The sequence below is a fragment of the Centroberyx affinis genome, unplaced genomic scaffold, assembly GCF_046629955.1.
Source record: "Centroberyx affinis isolate AG114_WGS23_722 - 3 ecotype Tasmania unplaced genomic scaffold, CSIRO-AGI_Caff_v1 ptg002676l_1, whole genome shotgun sequence".
Classification (NCBI taxonomy): Eukaryota; Metazoa; Chordata; class Actinopteri; order Beryciformes; family Berycidae; genus Centroberyx; species Centroberyx affinis.
This window is the reverse complement of record NW_027280860.1, coordinates 102,501-123,316: the sequence shown is the minus strand read 5'-3', so window position 1 is coordinate 123,316 and position 20,816 is coordinate 102,501. Positions and strand designations below refer to the sequence as shown.

General features: G+C 42.5%; 1 protein-coding gene across 1 annotated transcript in view; it reads left to right on the top strand.

Moving 5' to 3' along the window:
• Window positions 1–1,682: 1,682 nt before the first annotated feature.
• LOC139657390 (sphingosine kinase 1-like) overlaps window positions 1,683–20,816 on the top strand; it is a 34,688-nt gene continuing 15,554 nt past the window's right edge. The window contains exons 1-2 of the mRNA XM_071535207.1: window positions 1,683–2,112; window positions 16,305–16,454. Coding sequence (XP_071391308.1) covers window positions 1,683–2,112; window positions 16,305–16,454 — 580 coding nt within the window. The remainder of the gene's footprint in view (window positions 2,113–16,304; window positions 16,455–20,816) is intronic.

Genomic DNA, 20,816 nt, shown 5'->3' with positions numbered 1-20,816 from the left:
TGGCTTGTTTGACTCTGGGGAGAACTCTCCATCATGTTGTGTTTTGCCACTTTATGACCGCTGCAACAGTTTTACTGCTCATGCTGCTGAGCACTTTATATGCGAGCAAAGAGGTGTGTGTCTGTCTGCCGCCAGCTTAATGACCACTGCAAGACCAGATCTCTCTCTCTCTCTCTCTCTATCTCTCTCTCTCTCTCACACACACACACACACAACCTGTTCCTACAGCACTTTTCTTTATATGAATCACTGGGATGTGTGTGGTGTGTAAACACAAAATGTGTCATATTATTGGTGTCACTTGAAATTTGAGCCATAGCTTGGACATCTAGCCTGTAGAGTATAACAATACAAATGGTAATACTACTACTAACAATAACAACAGCAATAACAACAACAAACAAATACTAATACTAGGCCCACTACTACCACCACTACTACTACTAATAATAATAATAATAATATTAATTATTTAGTAATAATCTCATAATAATTTCACTAAATAATCTCACTTCATGTGGGCAAGTGTTTTCTGCATTCACATGAAGCTAAATAAGCGTTAGATATTAACTTCTTAATTCATATTCAGAGTAGTGTAAGCTGTTATGAGCACAGTAAATAAAGCCTGTTGTCCAATATTCTATCATTTTACTCTGGTAGGAGAAGTTTCTGCAACCTCCGGTCATTCCATCATTCCGTCACTAGGAGGCGACATGCCACCTCTTTTCCAACGGGCAAACTACTAAACATCACCAAACTCCAGTGTCAACCGCAGCTGAGTCAAACGAGCGAGGGTTAGCCACAACAACATCGGAAACACGGCGATTTTGCTGTCAAAATAAAAGCGTAAATGTGTCACTTGAAAAAATAATTATTATGGTGTACAGAACAACAACACTTAGTGGAACACTTACACTAAACGTAGAGTGAATTTCTGGCTTTCTCATGGTGTGTGGTATTTGCTCATGAATTGTGGACAGGTAGCCTAGGCCTACATTTAAGGCTAAAAAATAGTCTAATAATAATATGGCAGTAGTTTTCAATCAATCCAGGACCCCAGAGAACTGCTGGTTTTCTATCCTACCACTTAGTTAATTGCTTTCACCTGGTGTCCCAGGTGTGAATCAGTCCCTGATTAAATGGCTGGCATGAAAACCAGCAGGCTCTGGGTCCTGAGGACAAGGATTAAAAACACAACAATCATACCAGCAAACTTAGAAGAATGTCTACGACCTAAGAAAGTTAATTGTGTCCTATATCAGTGGCACAAATGCTCCTAAAGGCTGCATCCAGATTAATTTAACCCAATTCAGTGGCACAAGTGTTCCTTAAGGCTATGGAAGCTCCAGTAGGCTACCTGGTGTGTCAGCCAGATACGTCACTACACTACATTTTGATATTTACAGCGTTGCCCTTCTTTTCATAATGAGCTCACATCCTATAATTCAACACGGTCGTCAATAAGACTTTTATTTTGAAAGTTATGGCCGGATATGCTAGATTTAATTCTTGTGCTATTGACACCGGTCCGATCATCAACCAGACTCAGTCGCAGTCTGGCGCTGAACTGAGAGTTTGCTCGCATCCACGGCGGGTATGTGAGTGCGTGCGCTGCTACTGTATCCCGGACCCCCCGCGCCCCGGTCTGCGGCTCGCGCCCCCGTCAACCCCGTCCATTCAGGATGGACCAGAGGAGAGCAGAACCGGACCCGTCTTATCACAACGGCATTAACCAGCTCGCGCTTTACGGGGAATTCACGGCCACCGGCAACCGAAAAGTCCGGTGTGCCGTGAGCTTGACCGAGAGGGACCTCACCGTTCAGAGAATCACGTCCGCACCTGCCGGGCGGAACAAGGTGGTGTTCAACCTGAGGGACTGCGTCGGTTGTCGGGCTTACCGGGGAGATGACAACGCGGACCCGGCAGCGTACTTTGCAGCCTACTTCTATCCGTTCAAGAAGCGGTGGATGAGCTCCGGTGTCTCGCGCCAGAGAGCGGAGCAGTGTTTTCGGGTCGCGACGCTCCAGGACCCGCGCGCCAACCTGGAGGAGGCGGAGAAGTGGGCTCGCGCTGTCCGGGAGCGCTCTGCTCGCCAGCAGCATCTGAGAGACGGTGAGAAGTGGTCGGTTTATCCTGTTAGAAAAAAGAGTGATAGTTTAATTTGTCGCTTTAATTTAAAGTTAACACAATGAGAGAATGTATCCCCACTGCCACCTACCCACCTAGCTAACACTTTCAGTCATGGGGTTCCTCGGGACAAAATCTTATTAAATGTGGGCCCGTGATCTAATGCGTATCTTCTTGGTGGTTTATGCTGCATTTATGCTATCAGTAGTTTTAACATAAAAGGGTGAAGTTACATGTATTTGGACCTTAGCTTAATTCTGGATCAACCTGTCTCATTAGTCATATTGGGAAATGACTCCCATGCCTTGGGTGAGGTGAGGCGCGGCGCTTTAGGTTTACGAAAAAAGAACTTTGGTAACGTTCTAATAATTTTCCGAAAGATATAAACAAATATTGCAGCCACACCATAGGCTATGTTCCTACAGGATTAGGCTATTATAGTGATGTCAAAAATGCCATAAAGTCTGATAAGGTCACTATAAATTCCAGTATCCTATCATAAATCCTTACAGGAATATTACAGGAATATTATAGTGATACCATTGGAGATAGAAGTAAAGTCACTGTAAACTCACTATTGATTACCACAGACAAGCTGTAAGTCCCTATAGGAATGTGAGACTGATTTTTCATTGGGATTATTCATCCGTTGTGTTTAAAGGCAGCATTACCTGCAGTTACTTAGTCATTCATGGGGAATTCATTGTACTGTCATTCCTTGGCTTTTCTGAAAAACAAGTTTTCCTCTCATCTGTACCAGTTGGTCCAGTCTGGAAAAGGGTGAAAAGTAGTCAGGAATGTGGCTAACAATATTTATTGATTTCAATTTTAATGGGCAACATGATGCTCTTTTGTTTTTTATTCATACATGGATTGTTCATATTACCTTACAGCTATTTAATTAGCCAATTATCAGCTCCTTGGCTGTATTCTGTAGAACTGGTTCATTGTCTGCGCTGCCTTGGCCACAGGATATTCCATTACCGTGTAACTACTCTCTAAATGAATAAAACAATAGGACTGGTCTGGCATGGAGTTGCATTACAGTAACTCCAGAATGCAAACAAACCCAATATCAAAGACACCTGAAAAGATGAGGCACTATTACTGCTACTGAGTTCATGTAGTGCCAAGAGGTATAATTACTCCAGTGGGAATCACGCTCTATAATTGGAGACTTCCAAAGATAAGTCATCTCATTATTTGTCCTCAGCAAGCTGTCCTGGCCGCATAAAACTGAAAAATAGAATTTCTGCCTCACATAAACTTTTTTTTTTTTTTTCACAGCCATCCTATCACTGGCACACTGTGACCCAGATAGCATTTCCCCATTTGCACAAATTTATTTTTAACGAGACAAAATATGCGGCAATTCTATACTGCCTGTCATTGTCAGAACAGGAAAGAACAGACTGTTTGTAATTCAAGACATTATTGTCCGCTTAGAAAACTTATTGTGATTCTGCCACCCAAAGCTTAACCTGAGCCAGTGACCTAGCAAGTTTTATACATTGGGACAGAAACCCAGACACAAACATCTCACCTGCTCTATAGTCATGTAACACTCCTCTGCCTCCACCCTGTTTATTCAATCTAACACCCTATTCTCAGCTTTCGCTTTATCATAACACCCATCTGTAGCCATTTTGGAGACATCGTTTTGCATCCCTGCTCATGAGAATTGAATTTAATCCGAACAGGGATGCAAAATGGCACGCATGAAAGCAGTCTCAGGTCATATTCTGAGATATTCTTCTTTTTAACGGAGAGTGGGCAGTCCACAAGTAATTTCCCATGAAAAATTACGGAAGCCCAGAGCAGCCATGGTTGCTCATATTTTTTTTACTCCCGTTTTCTCGAGATCGCAACATAATTATCTTGTTATCTTGAGATAAACGAATAGTTTTATGTGTGTTTCACAACATTTGTCCCATTGCCTGATAGTGTAGCCAAAATGTAGACTAAAGTGGAATTGACATTTTCAGAAGGAGAGATCATGCAATAGATTTCACTGTAGTCAAGGTGTGACACAGAAATTGCAACCACGATTATGAGAAAACAAATTTGATTTCTCTTTCGAAATCTCTCTTGCGATAACAAGATAATTAAGTCATGAGATAATGGGAGTAAAATAAAAAAATAGCAATGATGGCTGCTCTTGGCTTCCATACAGAATACTTTTTAAAACACACAAGACTGATGGGCCAACTGCCAAAGTGTGTAGTGGAACTGACAGACTCACCCAGTCACATTTATCTGTATGTCTGTATGCACATTTGTCGGTTGGTAGTGTTGATTTCAGGTTGCGGGGATCTTAACCACTGAGGTATCTCACCCACTAAATGATTCTGATGTAAACAGCAGTCTGTATTGCTCCTGCTGCCAGAGGCTTTGTGAATCAACGACCACAGTAAATCATGTCCAGGAGCTGTGTGTCTCTCAGCCATTAGTCTAAAAGAGGTCAGTGCTGTCCCTCTGACCTCTATATCAATATTGGTGGATGTGTCACTTGCTTGACTTCCAATGCACTCACAGAATTATTCAGAATGCATCTACTTCTGCCAGACCCCTTTACTTCTGACAGCGGTGTGCTCAAGATGTATTGCAAGTGAGAGTCTGGTTCCAAACACTGCTGGAGAGTGAATTGCCTCAAGCTTGGCTTCACATGGCCAATAAATACCATATATCCTTGTTGTTGTGTTATACCAAAGCCATTTGTTATCTGTGAGGCCAACTCGAGATAACTTTGATCTTTCCATTAATATTCTGTTGGCTTGCATATCTAATGTAGGTGTATTTGCACACGTTCGGGTTCGCCCAGCATCACCCCTCCACTCTAATAGATGACACTCTCTGTCTGGCAAAGAGACACCTTCCTGAGCACGACATCAATACCGGTTTGCATGATAATGATAATTTTCCAGCCCGCCGAGCATCCATTCCTCCCAAGCTTCCCCCAAAACAGCACATCTCTGCTCTGACAATTACAAACGACGCTTAAGTTGCATTGAAACGTATTAGCTAAATAGTATTGAACCCTGTTTGTCAATAAATGGACTCAATCCCGCCGTAGACAGCGTTAGGCCGTATAGTGGGCTGTTGATCAGGAGATGAGAATTGACTAACAACAGGCTGAGAGGTCACTGTTGATCAAATCAATCACTCTGGGTGGTGGTCTGGTCTATGCACGTCGCTGCCACTGACCAATCACAAAGCACAACAGCGTATTACCGTCTGGTGGGCTTGTGCTGATGGGAGGATTGGAATTGACCCATAAGAGGCTTTGGGTTTACCTACATCTAATCAACCACAAAACACTCTCACCTGGCAGATACACTTCACTGCCACTGTTGTCCCGCCTCCCTCCATCTCTTAATTACAAAGATATCGATAATGTTTATTGATTGTTTATCTCAAGCATACTGTAATGGATGCAGATGAGGAGGATGATGAGGAGATGAAGGTATTATGGAGGTGCTGATTTATGTCAACACTAACTCATCCTGCTGTTTGCACTCTTAAGTCCCTCTGGATAAGAGCATCTGCTAATTGCCTATAATTTAAATGCAGATGTCCAATCATAACCCCGACCCTTCAGCAGGTGAGGGGGAGGGGGGGGAGTGTCTCTGTAACCATGGCAACCACACTAGCGCTAATGGGGAGCCCTCTGAGGAATGGATTCATTGAAGTTTACTCCGCTACATTAGTCACCTTCCTGTCCTTTGACTAAGCAGGCAGAGCACAACTGAGCGCAGAGCAGTGCTTCTGCTTTTTTTGACAGTACAGTAGGGTTAGACAGATATCTGGCCGATACTGGCCTTTTATTAAAAATCAGGTATTGGCCAGTCAGTGTCGTCCACTTCCAATATGATGGATATGATGCTGTTTGTTTGGTATTTGTCGTTTGAATTGATCAATACCACACTGGTTCAACACCACACAAGTCAAAATATACATTTCTAATATAAATGCCACCCTACCTTTTCTTCCATTTTTGTGTTCAGAATCAGGTCCTGTGTGTTAATGTAAAACTTTCTCACTCTGATACAATGGATTAAGTTGGTAATTCATCATGCAGATTTCAAATTAAAAAAGAACAGTTTGAAGCATAGTCTTTAAGTCAAAGATTATATAACCGAGGCATTCACAAATATTACCAGCACAAAATATCCGCTGTAGCATCCAAAAAAATATCAGTATCAGCCTTCAAAAACCAATATCAGTCAAACCCTAGTCTTCATCAAAGGAATTGAAGGGCAATTAAGATGCAAAACAAAGGTATTTTTATCCTCCAGTGCATACATGAATTAATTTTCTCAGTTCACTTTGAATGATACAGAGTTGGTCTGCTCAACCACATCATTACATCACTGCTGTCCTCATATATCACCTTCTACATTCAAAATAAAACCAAGATATATTCCAGGGAGATTGTACAGTAGGGACATGGCGAAGCATAACCTTAGTTTTAAATAGCTTTTAAATCATCTCTGTGATCATGACCTGGCCTGAAGCACCATGACAGCATGATGCTGTTAGTACAGTGTGAAGTCACGGAAATAACAATGATGGAAAGTCAGATAAGACGCACTTTGTTCCACATTCTCAGGGGGCTTGGCTCCTTTTAGCAGCAAAAACCAGGCCTCTTTCAGCCGGTCAATGCTATTACTAATACATTACCTCTGGCTGAGGCAGAGTCCAGGCAGGGACAATGGGTTGTATGCTCTATTACACACACTTTCACAAGTGCAAGCAATAAGAAGAGGTTTATACTGCATCATGTAATGTTTTTTTTTTAAGGATGGAGAGAGCCATTTCAGTATTTTAGTATTTTTTTCAGAAAGTACAATGTCTTTCCACTGTGCCACCCAACTGCTGCAGGATTTTCAAAACAGTTCTTCTTTGGAACAGAGCAACAGTGCAGCAGCATTGCAGCTAGTATCACTTCTGCAATGGCTATCTGCAGTAATGTTAGGGGAGAGATGTGTGATGAGATGGATTCAAATACATAGATCAGTGTTTCTCAACTGGTGGGCAAGTGAGCTCAGCGCGTGCCGTGAGATTCATGCGCTCAAGCGTAAAGCAATTCAATGTCAAACAAATATATAGCAATAACCAAATTAGCATATGTGCAGTGTTGTTGTCTTTCAGAGTTAAATTGCTCTTTGTCCAGAAGCTCTATATAATTTGCTAGGTGTGGAATGTCAGTCAACCGCAACGGCAAACTGCCTCCTAGAGATACAACCTTTCCATGTACAGTGATACAATCAAAAATGATCTGTCAAATAGTATCGTGTACATTTTCAATATTTCATTTCATTTCAAAATGTCTTTCTCTACTGTAAATAAATAGGAAGTCAAACAGGGAATTGAAATAGCCTGAATTTGGTGATGTATCTTTTTCTTCCTTACTCCAAAATGGTCAATCAGATGAAGATTTCTTATTTACTACTTCATTTTCTTGGAAAGACTACATCCATTTCGCAAGACAAGGTGTGTCTTCATTGGAAAATCCAACTTTTGTCACCAAGTTTTGTGCGCAGGCGCAGTAGGTAGCATTTTACTTCAGCATTGGTGGCGTTTACCTTCGTTCTCCTATTGAAAACAATGAACATCCGGTTTACCATCTACCCTGTAGAGTTGGAACAGTGAGCTGACATTTTTCGTTTGTTGAATGTGAGATAAAAGAAGACAGTCAGACTTTTCATAATGGGTCTTTATTCATACCATACTATTACATATACCCGCATGTGTGTGGGTGTTTTTAGAGAGTTCAATAGAGTTACAGTATGTCTATGCTGGGTGTGAGAAGCAGATGAATCATGAGAGTGTGATTCTTGAACAAGACGAGAATGATGAAACTTCCTGATTTCTTACACTGGAAAACGTATTTCATTCATAGAAGTGTGTCACTCTTGCTACCAAAGGCAAAATGAGATAGAGAAAGAGATATGATCATCAACTTACCATATATGTATATCAGCACAGTCCTATTTGCATTTTCTCTGAAATACCAGAGGTTTGTGAGGTTTTTGGGATTCTGTGTGTGTGTGTGTGTCTGTGTGTGTGTGTGTGTCTTTGTGTGGCTAGCAGTGAGACAGCAGTGGTAGCGGCAGTGCTTTCCCTGAGGACTCTTTCTTGTCGGACGTTCGCTACAATAGAGCTTGACGTGCTGTCAAGACCTCTGACTCAGCCACTCGCTCCTCTCTCTCTCTCTCTCTCTCTCTCTCTCTCTCTCTCTTTCTCTCCTGGGAGCTTTCCTGGGCTCTGGGGGATCACAGCAGCTCTGTGTCAGTGCTGACAACGTCTTGCCCTTTCTCTCAGCGTGTTAAGAGACGCAGTGCAAATCCAAATGATGGGGGAAGCCTGTGAAATTTTGCAAATCGCAGTCCAACTTCAGCTTGTTAGAATAAAATAACCTGGAATATGTTTGGCATAAAAAGCATCAACTTTGACCAACTTATTGTAACAAAAGGTGTACGTTTTGGAAATATGTGGCTATATCTAGTCACATGAAAAAGGACTTAAACTTTGAAAGAAATACATCACAGTTGCAAAGGCAGCTACACAAATAAGTCATATTACTGTAAATTGAGTGCCGGTGTATATCAGTATGTGTCAACTTTAAAAGAGGTCTGACAATCGCTTCTTTTGTGTTCGCGTTTTAAAAGAAACTTCTAACAACTAACAGAGTCCCAAAAACGCCAAATAGCCCAGATTGCAGGTGCATTGGTCATAAAAACTGCAAAATTATTTAAAATAGCAAGGGAAACTGTCTCGAAAAACATTGCAACATTATTTTGTCCCCGTATATCGCTATAGGCATAAGAAAGCACACTGCACAGCAAGCAGTGCTCACCCAGTTTGCTATTCTCAGAAATGGTCTCTCAAGTCGCTCACTGATACGCCGACAACAACAACCACTAATTGACTATTCAGCCTACAGAGCAGCTGGTTCCCCTCGGAGAAAGTTGCAGTCTTCGCCTGGTAAAAGAACATGTGGTTGTGGCTTTTTTATGGTGGGAAGTCCATTTCCTCCACACGCTGGCAGACGGCGCTTTTGTTTTTAATGGATTGGGCCTCTTCTGCAGTGTGTAGTAATCTGATGTTTTGCGGATGTAAGCTAAAGGTTTTTAATTAAAAGTGACTAATAGAAATAAAGGATGAAGTAGAAGAGAAGCCCTGTTAGGTGCAGGACACACACTGTAGAAACACACACACAGGGCCGACTGGGCTGTCGTGTCGCTAATTTGGAGTTTAAAGCTCAAGTTCCCATTGAAAGCAAACGTGCCCTAAACATTAAATTAGTGGCAATGTAATTGGCCGAATGTGTAGAAAGTTTTTGCTTTGGAGTTTGTTTTCATTCGGCAATCTAACCTCCCCTCCCTAATCTGACCCTGCAGCCTAAAATACCCATATGGGACACACATCATTCCACAGGGAGACAGGCGGTGGTTACATCCTCTCCGCTCCCGCCTTTCTCAGCTTTTCTCTGTTTTCTCTCAGTCTCACACCCCAAGCATCTCTTTAAAAAAAACACTAGAGATACTGTATAGTGAGAGACAATACAATAGGGTGATTTCAGCAAAACCCCTCATTCACTCGTCACTTTACTTCTCTCTCTCCTTTTATTTCTTTCTCAATATAGATCTGCAGAAACCTAACCGCTGTCACCTCCTTCTCCTTCTCCTCCTCTTCCTCCTCCTCCTCCTCCTCCTTCCACACCCTTTGTGGTCTGGCTCAGCCAAGATCTGCTTACATGCTTGAACGGATTCCACTCTCTGTTGTGCAGACAACATTATGGACAACAGTTATCACCTTAGGACCGCAGTAAGCCACAGGGGAATTAACTTAAGTCAGGGATGTAGTGGAGGGTAAACGCACCTAAACTCAGTTCACCCATCTTTTTTATTTGCGGAATAGTGTTTACCTACCTTTTTAGGCTGATAGAAATCATTATGACATAAATACACTGTATAGATCATATGAAGATAGGAAAAGAAAATACATTTCTGAAGAATAATAGATTTTTGTTTATACTGACTGTGTTCACTGACTGGAGGTTATGGTGTACCCACCTCTTTATTATCCACTACATCAGTATATATAGTACAGTATATAGACTGTAACATCTGACTTGGATTAGCATTTTTATTCAAAGCATGTTATTATGAATGATGACATTTTAGTACAGGTCGCCCACGTAGGAATTGAACCGCTAAACATGTTGGATAGCCTACACCCTACCCATTGTGCTGTATCTATGATGAGGTTAAACTTGGTATGCAGTTAACTACAGTATGCTGCTGAAGCCTGGGAGGTTTAGAGGCTAAACACTGCACTACTATCAGATGAAGATCGCATATCTCCAAATTGGAAAACTTTTTCAGGAATTGAGCAAAACAGACTGGATTTTCCCGACACCAATGCATTTTTGAAACGATGGTTTTTGAAAGGGACCTAAACTCTAAGGAACCTAATCAGCACATGAATGACCTCATGACCTTTCACTTCCAGTAAAGTAACTCACGACAGCAGTGATTTGTAACACCCGCTAGGTTTGTGACAAAGTTTATGTCAGATGTAGATAAACTAACTGGCCTGGGACAAAGATAGCATTAAGCAGATTGTGATTGGACATATCTGCCATATTACAGGGGGAGTATGAACACCAGGCCAAATACATGTTAATCCATTAATCCCTTTAATGTGGAAACTGGATTCCCTCCTAATGGGGGTATGTCAAGGTTTAGACCCGCCACTGCCACTGAGCGACAGGCATGGAAACATTAATGTATGCTTGAATTATTCATGTGCTAACTATGATAACCACGCTAACTACAGGCATTACCAGAACACTGTGAATATCACAGTGCCAAAGCACATTGAACACTCCTTTAACCAGTTTTCTGTCTTGGAATTAGTCACACAAAGAGGCCATCTGATAAAGCTGATACTGTATGATACTGTAAATGAAAGAAAGTATGTCAGTCGGATATCACTGACACCTCGATGGTGTTATGACGGGCATGACTGATAACCACCATTCAAAGGTCCACGTTTAAGCAGATATGGTTTCCAGTGGCCCAACCAGGAGGTAAATCTAGTGATACCCAAACCGAACATAAACATGATTTATCTATGAGTCATGGTCCGTGCCCTGCATGGAACCATAAAGACTAGTTGACAAAGGGGTTGAAATACTGTATATGAAACAATGGCTGCGGGTATGAGTAAAAAGTGGTACATAAGTTGTATTGGCTATTAAAATTCATTGTAGATAAGTGTAATTTCTGTTCTACAATGTTGGAATACATTATACTTGTACCTCACTCTCAAGCCTTTCCTGTTCAGTGACCAACTAGTTTGTACAGTAACACTATCTAGGCGTGGGGGGCCAAAACTGAATCTCATCCCGACGTAAAACACACTCCCAAACACACACCCAGTCCCTCCTCTTCTCCCTTTAGTCCCTAAGGAGACCAAATCTAGACGGAGCGGGAATGGTCCCACCAGAGTTTCAGAAATGATGCCGGCTGAGTGGCATATTGGACTCAGCCAAGCGTGACAAAAGCCCGCCACTTTTTCCCAGCCTCCGTAAAGATTGCTATTTCAGTCTTAATCGCAGACAATAAACGCTGCGTCATGCTTGGCTGCTGTCGGGGGGGGGGCTTTGAAGGAAGTGGAGTGAGACACCAGCATGGGTGACTGACGCATCCGTAGGTCATCGCTTGGTCAAGTATGAGTCGTCAAAAAGCTGCGGTGACACAGAGGCGATAGAAAGATGGATAATACTTTTCATATCAGTCCTGCGGTTGCAACATGTTGCAGCAGCCGCCCCAGTCCCATTTGATATGGAACGCCTGGATGAATAGACATCTTAAATGGATGAATCTTAATTTGTAAGATTGCCCTGTTCTGTGGTGCTGAGATTGGCACAACCCTCTCTCTGCATTCAAGGAAAAGTGGGAGATAGAAAGCCGGAGTTTTGCAGATAAACAAACCGCCAGCCATGTGCCGGGCTAATGGAAGCTGACACACTGCTGAATGTAGAGGAGAGTTTTGTCACACAATACTAACCAAGTCAGCTATTCTCAGACACCATGCACCCAGATTGCTATTAAAATGTATTTTTTCCGGCTCTTGGGTTTTTTCCCCTTTCATTTAAACTGTCATTTCCTTCGGCGAATACCTCAGTAGTGATTACTCCATTAAGATCCGGGACAATTCCCATGCTCTTGGCTTGAAGAGCACAGATGAGACGCCTGTAATCACAGATCAAGTGAGTGCACTTGAAACGCGGAGAAGAGCTTCGTTGCTGTAGGTTTGTTGTTGTCTTTCGTCTTTCATCTCAACCGCTCTGTGGCAGCTGCGATGATGCAATTAGTTGCCAACTGAAGTACAGTAATGTCCTCCCCTTCCCCCAATCACGCACGTCAATAATTGACCTTCTTTTCCACAATCTTATTTGTCTACATAATTATTAATTAACTCTATTATCATTGTGTCTGATAGTAATTTGTTTCATAATGTGCACTATCTGCATTAGATTTCCCGGCCAAAGGCAAATCACCTAACAAACTGATAACAGGACAAAGTGGACTGGGGCTGCTGGTATTGTCGCAACCACAAGATTGGAGGAAGATTGCCTATGGCCTTATATGGTCAGTAGCAGCACCCTATATCACCAGTGGACAATCAGGGTGGAGCTTCACCCATCCCTCTACAAATAAACCAGACACATTATCATTACCCATCAGCCCTCATTCTGAGAACAACAACCTCCCTGGGCTTAAAAGATCCATAGCAGCATCCAGCATGGTGGATGATGTCTATTTATACACAGGATAGGGTTATAAAATTGATTTTTCTGTTTCTGGGTTTCTATTTACGTGCACTTCATTAGATTTGTGTCATACTTTGGCTCCATGCCATGACTCCACAGCAGCTTCGCTAATGATAGGGGGGGAAACCCCAAAGCGTGGACAGACAGACAAGTAGATAGCGTCCTGTGGAATGTTTTGAGAAGGGGAGGGGCGGCGCAGAGGAAGTGGCATGGGATTGGAATTAGACAACAAGGTCTGCGTGGGCGTCGGGGCGCACAGACAGCAAGGTCAGGGCCTTCAGTGCCAGCTGTCATGCCAACTGATTCATGAGGGCACTTCTGTGGCTTTCCCAGCTCCCTCAGGAGGCCAGTGGTTATGTTTTTGGGACGAGTCCATGGCAAACTTCAGCCTAGGGATGAAGGAGCAGGCCTAGATAAATCTGTCTAAATGATAAATTATACGACAGATTAATCAATTGAGTTTTGATTTTTTCAATTATGGCAAAAATGAGAATCCCAGCGATTTTGCTAAATATGCTGACCATGATTATTAATCAAAAAATGTTGTCTCAGCTTTAGGAAACAGAATTATTTTATTGCAATTCTGCACTATAACACCATATTTTCCCCTTTTCACTGTTTTTTCAATGCAGTATTTCTCAAAGTAGCAGCAGCTAGAAAGCCAGGATTTTCAGGGGAATTTAAAATATAACAAACTTTTCAATGTCACATAATTATTCATCGAAGAAACAGAAAATTGTGATACATGATTATCTGTGATTAATTGTGCAGCCCGAAAGAAAACATTCAAGGTACAAGGTTTTCAGTGTGATATCAGCCCCGTTACAGGCAGGGTTGTCAGAGGACAGATGTCTGTCACTTAAAGGAAAACATGTTGACTCTTTAATGCCTGGAAGACTCACAGCACTTTACCTAAGACACACCCAGCATGCCGTAGGTTTTCGAGATATGCTGACCAAACTCCAGTGACAGAGGTCAACAGAAATGGGGCTAAGGCGTGTGTGTGTGTGTGTGTGTGTGTGTTTCCTGACCTGCTTCACTGCAATCCAGTGGTATCACAGTAGCTCCGGTGGGTGTGCAGCTTCCTTTCAAAACAAAACCTGCCAATTAGGTTTTGATCTAGTTAGATGAGCTCATCCCTGGAGCATCCGCACTTCAGTTGTTCTGCCTATAGTTACTCATTTATCAGCTGTCAGACTTGTTTGGATGTCTCGCCTCCCTCCACCCTGAAAATGTTTTGATCTTTTAAAAAATTCAACACACAAAATGAGATCACTCTCAAAGAGAAATATCACTCCAGGGTTTTCGCAGATCGGGCTGTTCTCGGGAAATCGCGCTTTTCATGTGGATCTTGGCGAGGCGAGACATAGGAAACGGTCTTAATGGAGCTTGCCGGTTCAACTGCAGAGCGCATATTGTGTATCTACCTGGAAAATTATTCTGTGACTGCAGCAAATCAAATCTGGCTGACGCGCCTCTGTCACACTTCTCTCTCTCTGCTCAATTTTCTCTTTTTCCTGTCTGAGCTGTCGGAAGAACATACAACATTGAAGGGGAGGGGGGGGGGTGAAAATGGTAATGGCCATTTGCTCAAATTCAATAAGACAGGTGGTGGAGAGGTAAAGCGTTTCACTCAGATTTTCCTTAAAATAAAGGGGATCCATGGTTTAAAGTTGATTTAAGTCAGTATGGTTTTATTCACTTCTATTATAATCTATTTTCTACCTAGCTTGCCTTCTTCGGTCTCAGAGCATTTTCCCCTTTGCCAGCATAACCCAATATTTTGGCGAAGCAGTTTCATACTTCCAGTGCTTAATTAATCCTTCTCAGACGCTATGGGACAGAAGTCCAAAAACAGCTCCTTCCAGTTCCTTCCTTCTTTAGCCCCATGCTGCGCCTTAATCTTCAGAGTGTTCTAAAAAGATCTGGCATCTGTGTTTGTACGATCTGTGTAACCCTCAAAAATCTGTTTGATCCCCAAGATATTTTGAACACTTATTTGCATCGGTTTAAAAATTTACTAAAGATGCTGTAGCTAAATGCTGGTGTGCTTGTCCATGTTTTCATGGGTGCAAGATGCATGGGATTAGTTAAGTGGGAGAAAGGGGGTCGATAGAGTTTGTATAGCTCACCAATAACCTTTTTTTAACTTGACATCCACTAATATCCCGTCAATTCTGCGTGTCGTTTACAATGCACGCCACAGTTATAGTTTTTTGCAGATTTGCGCCACAGACATTAGATTAGATTGGATGAAACTTTAATGATCCTCAGTGGGGAAACTAGGTCATTGCAGCCCCAGAGAATATTATATAGATAAGAATAAGACAGATAGAAGATAATAACAACTGAACATATTGGAAAAATACACAAAATGAATGTATAGACACGCTGTCTTTATTGACAGATTTACAGGTTGAAATGGATGTGCAAGTGTGCATCACTAGCTATTCACATGATCAGCTGCACAAACATACAGTAATGTGTCCAGGCATTTAGGAGGTAACATATATGTACAGAACATGCAGATGAACTTCCCTCTTCCCCCTTAGATGTTTCAGCCTCGCAGCAATTCTTTCCTTTTCATATGGGTCATTCAGTATTTCAGCACCAACAAAACCTCACACCCTTCCATCTCCTCCATTGCAGGAGTTTCACCTGTTGGGAGGAAGTCTGTTAGGAGAGATAAGAGTCCAATTCTGTGTTCATCACCAAATATCCCGCTACACCAACACCCCCATAACCCCCCTCCTCCTCTTCTCCTCCTGGAGGTGTTGAATGCACTGGCTTTATCCATAACTGCTTGTGCTTACTACCCAACTGACACTGACGTTTCATTACCGCCCTTAATCTCCTGTCCCTTCTTGACTTTCGTCTCTTATGGAGACGTGTTGACCGCAAAAAATATCCATCTTAACAAGTCTTTTAATCTAGTATTGAGTTGTAATATCTTAATTTTCATAAAGCAAATGAAAAAGTCTGCCAATAGGGTGAAATAATTTCACCTGTTTCCAATGCTTTCAAGACTTTTCTTAAATCAGGCTTCTTATTCTTGATATTCATAGAGTGATCCACCTTATTCTGCCTTGTTTCCAGATATTACCACTTGTTTCTAAAAATGAAATTCCACTTGTTTCCAATTGCATTAGAAACAAGTGGAAAACTAAGAAGAAAACTAAGATTTTAAGGTCGAATGTGAGACTAAGTGACTTGCTACTTTTTTTGCAGTGTTGTTCAGCAAGGTTGACCGGCCATTTGCCATTCTCATACATCATTTCTGCCCCCTCTCTCTCTCTCTCTCTCTCTCTCTCTCTCTCTCTCTCCTCCATAGGGGTGCTGTTCAGCGAGGTGCGGCGGCCCTGCCGGGTGATGCTGCTGGTGAACCCACAGAGCGGGAAAGGACAGGCGCTCGCCCTCTACAACAACCACATCCAACGCATGCTCAACGAGGCCGGGGTCCCACACACACTGGTTATCACTGGTGAGTAGCATGCAGAAGTGCGCACACACACACACACACACACACACAGATTCTCTAGCATATATGAATGCACACACATACACATTGCCATACACCCGTATTGGTGAGTTGCACACACGGTCCGACATTAGGCAGGATACCCTAGTGGTTTGTATCCTTAACCCCTACCTTCTCCAGAGGGGGAAAACAAACTTCCCCCTTAGGGTGATAAATAAAGTATATCAAATTAGATGTGTTCATATGCTCACACACGCAAGTCAAACAAACCCAAGGCGGACAAATTGTACGATCATGCATGCACTCATGTAACTCTAATTGCATTGATGTCACAGTCGTTCATCTTGTTTAAATTGCACACAGACACACATACAGTAAACACACTCTCCACTGTGTTTTTGTAAGCTGTGACAGTCACGGTGTCACAAATCAATTACTCGTAAAATATATTGCAGGTCGGTGGATGATCATACAACCAATCAAGCAATCACACAAACAGGCATGCACGAACACACACACACACACATATACATTCCATTAGTACATTATCCTCATATGTCCTCTCATTCGGGTGGTAAATATGACCTCAACTCTCTCTTTTCTCCATCTTTTCCTGCCATCTCTCTCTCTCTCTCTCTCTCTCTCTCTCTCTCTCTCTCTCTCTCTCTCTCTCTCTCTCTCTCTCTCTCTCTCTCTCTCTCTCTCTCTATCTCTCGCACCCACCACCTCTAATTTAAATCCTCTTCATGTTTTCGCTGCTGTCACCGACATTATGCTGATCAAGTGCCGCTGACCCATATGCATGCAGCACTGTTATATAATGCATATGTGCACAGAGAAACACACACTCAGCACTCAGACACACTTGTGGATATGGACACACACACGATTGCATGTGCAAACATAAACACACACGCACACACGCATACAGCACATACACACGCATACGCAAATCCCCCTTTCCCGTGATTTGATTTGATGTAATCTTGCGGGGCCACATATTGATGTGGTCATCATCATAATCTGGACTGGGTGGTAATGATTATATGGTGGAGTATTAGAGACGCTAAATCATCCTGTATCACAAGGGAGAGATAACTCATCAGCAGATGTACTGTAGATGCTGTCTGATATTTTAATTATTCGGCAGAGGCCTCCTGCGTCTGTCATTTTGAATTTCTCTCTCTGTCTGGGCCTGTTCATAAATCACCGCAGTGTCAGAAAGCAGATGAAAAAGAAGTCTTTCATCACAGAGGGACGGGGTGGAGGGGGTGGGGGTGGGGGGGTGGTGGTGAGAAAAGAGGGCAGACAGAAAGAGAGAAGCAGAGAGCGAGGAAGAAAGAGAGAGAGATGCACAAGGAATCCTCTTATGTGCCGTAGTGGTACAATGCTGAAAAGTGGAAAATACGTTAATATATATTAAAAAAAAAAAAAAACTGAGCTCTTTTGTGACTGCAGAGCTGTACTTTTGGAAAAGTTAATCCCAGAGAATATATAAGAATAGAGTTAATCCCCCAATCTACATGAAAGAGCATTCGAAGAGGAATTCGGATGCCCCAGCGATAGACGGTCTCTTCGACTGATAGACTTCTGAATGAAGTCCTTCACTCTAATCTCTCCCAAATGGTTCAGTCTCCATCTCAGCCTCAGTAGAAGAGCATTAAACTATGGCTTGGTTTACATGCAGCCTGGTAATCCCTCAATAGGACTGACTGAGCCCCACTGCAAAAGGAACCAACTCATTTAGACACTTCAGTCAGACTAGAATAAACGCATCTGCCTTAGCCGGGTTTCTCTCTTTGTTCAACAGCAGAATTCTAACACAACAGCTCTGTGCAAACAGCTATTTGCATCAGACAGCTCCGGTGCATTTTATCCACAATGAGATATGTGACAGCTGAGTTAAATGATTCCTAGTTAAAAGAATGCCACTGGTGGACGATTCTGAATAAAAGAATGAAAATACTGCAAGCAACTGAACCTGCTGATGGACAGATGGTCGCACTGCCATCAGACATTCATGTATTCTACTTTTCAGACGACCAATTAGTGTAAAACTGATAAACCTAACTGTGCATTACCCCAAAGCTGATTAAATGATTACATAAAATTTTAGGATAAAACGCTGGAGGAGACCTATACACAACTATCCACATAAACTCCTTTGCATATAAACAGCTAGCCTGCTCCAATATTCAGATAACATTGCCGGTGTTTGAACGGCGGCTACATCTGCATGCAGCCGCATGCCGCTTTTCTCCAGGTGGAAGTTGGTCAGATCGGCTTTGCCTCTTTCAACTCAGCAGCCATTTGCAGGGAGAACTCAAACTGACTTTGAAATCCGTGTCCAAGGACAGTGTCTTTTATTCTGCACTTTGTCTCAGTGGAGAAAAGGGACACGTTATTGCTAATCAGACTCTAACGGCAGTTTGTCTCTCCACTGATTAAAGAGTATGATTTGTGCACTAAACTCATCAAATTGGGGTTGGTGTGGTGAACAAAATTGCATTTAATTCAGAATGATCATTATTGCTGCATTGTTTACAGTTAACAGTCACACAATGCAAGCATGTTGTCTTTTTACTTTTAATATTCCCAATGCTTTGTCAGAATTGAGCTAATCCCAAAACAATGGGTGCCAACATGGCAATTAAATCAAAAAGTGGAGGTGCAACAAGGAAGAGCCAAGTCATGGCAAAGTATTTGCATTTAAGACAATATGTTAACATCTGTCAGTTTGCTCTGTATGTTGATCTGATTTTGATTGTGGTGTTTTTAATGTTGAACTCACCAAACCAAACTCTACACTCTAGCTGCTGTGGCAATAAATCACTGAATCATGAATTTTTGAGGCAACAGACGTCGGCAGTGTTGCCTTCAATCGGCAGAATTTCCAGCTGGGACCAAACCAAGGCGAATAGCACATTCAAAATAAGAAAAGTGTAACAGAATAATATGATTGGCCATAATGCCTGGTAAAATTACCTGTCTGTTCAGGTTCTTTACCGTCGGCAATATCCAGAGCAGTTCAGATGGAGGGCTGTGGTATGTGGATGCTAACAGAAGCAGACAGACTCATTATTGGCTCCTTGGCTGTGTGGCAGCTGTGGGCACTGCCAGGGGCGCTGGATAGATGCAGGATGACTGCACTGCCAAGGGGGTCTCATGGAGTGTGTGTGTCTGAATGTATCTACATCTGTGTGTGTAGTTTCTGCTCGTGTCTGTATGTGGCATGAGAGATGACACACAGATTCCTCCCAGGCCCTCTCCCCTCCTGCTTAGGCATCCTGGAAGATGCCTGTCAGACAGTATTAATTAAATGACGGCAGCGTGCTCGTCTCCCTCTCATGCTCCGGCTCATCTGCTCAGTATGAATTACAAATACTTATCAGAAGAGACAGATATCCCCTCCAGATTTACAGATTCTCTGCACTGCTCCTTTTGTCTTTCTTTCTTCCTTTCTTTTCCTCTCGGCATATGCTACAGTCCATTTGCCCTCCTTAAAAATGTCATGGCTCATTTACTGAGTCACATACTGGAGCTCCTCATTACACAATGGCTGTTCGGAGGACCATAATCATGTACACTAGTGATTAGGGAAGTAGACAGGGACTCTTGATGCTACGAAAATAAGGAGGAAGCCATTATTAAATCTATTAAATCTGCTATAAAAGTAGAATCAAGGAAATGTGTCAAGGGGACACAATTGTCAATTTGAAAAATTTCAAATGGATCTTTCAAACTTCAATACCCATAAATCCTGCAAGGTGACGACAGTAAACTGCATGCAGCACACTCTTCTTTTTTTTTTTACCAACCTGGCCAGTCTGTGATGCAGGTGTTATCAGGTGTTATTTACCAACTGTCAAAGACAAAATACCTGCTTTGACATCACTAATTGGGGCGTGGCCAGAAGTGCCACTTGCTTGATAGTTTGAACAGAGAGCAGTGTAGCAGCAACTTTCTGCCCTATGTGATTCAGTGCTGATTGACTCGTTAAGTTTTGACAGGGCACTTTCTGTGGGCGGAGACATTTTCCTGCCAGTGACTACACCTTCCCAACATCAGCAGTCTGTGACCCAAAAACAATCATTTCCAGGACTTGCCCTTTTAATGTGGTTGTGACCACTTCATACAGCATCTCCCTTGGTGTAAATATCATGTCTAAACTCAAACTACTTCATTGTCATTTAAATTGGGTACTTTTCCACTGGGAGACCACAGAACATTACATATGTTGAGACTCTTGGTCTTGCGGTGCTGGTGAGCTGATCCGTCCTTGGTTCCAGCTTGGCTGAGGGCAGCGTCCTGAGCAGGAAGCGCCTATCAGTGCCTGTGGCCATCGGCTCTACCCGTTCAAGTCTT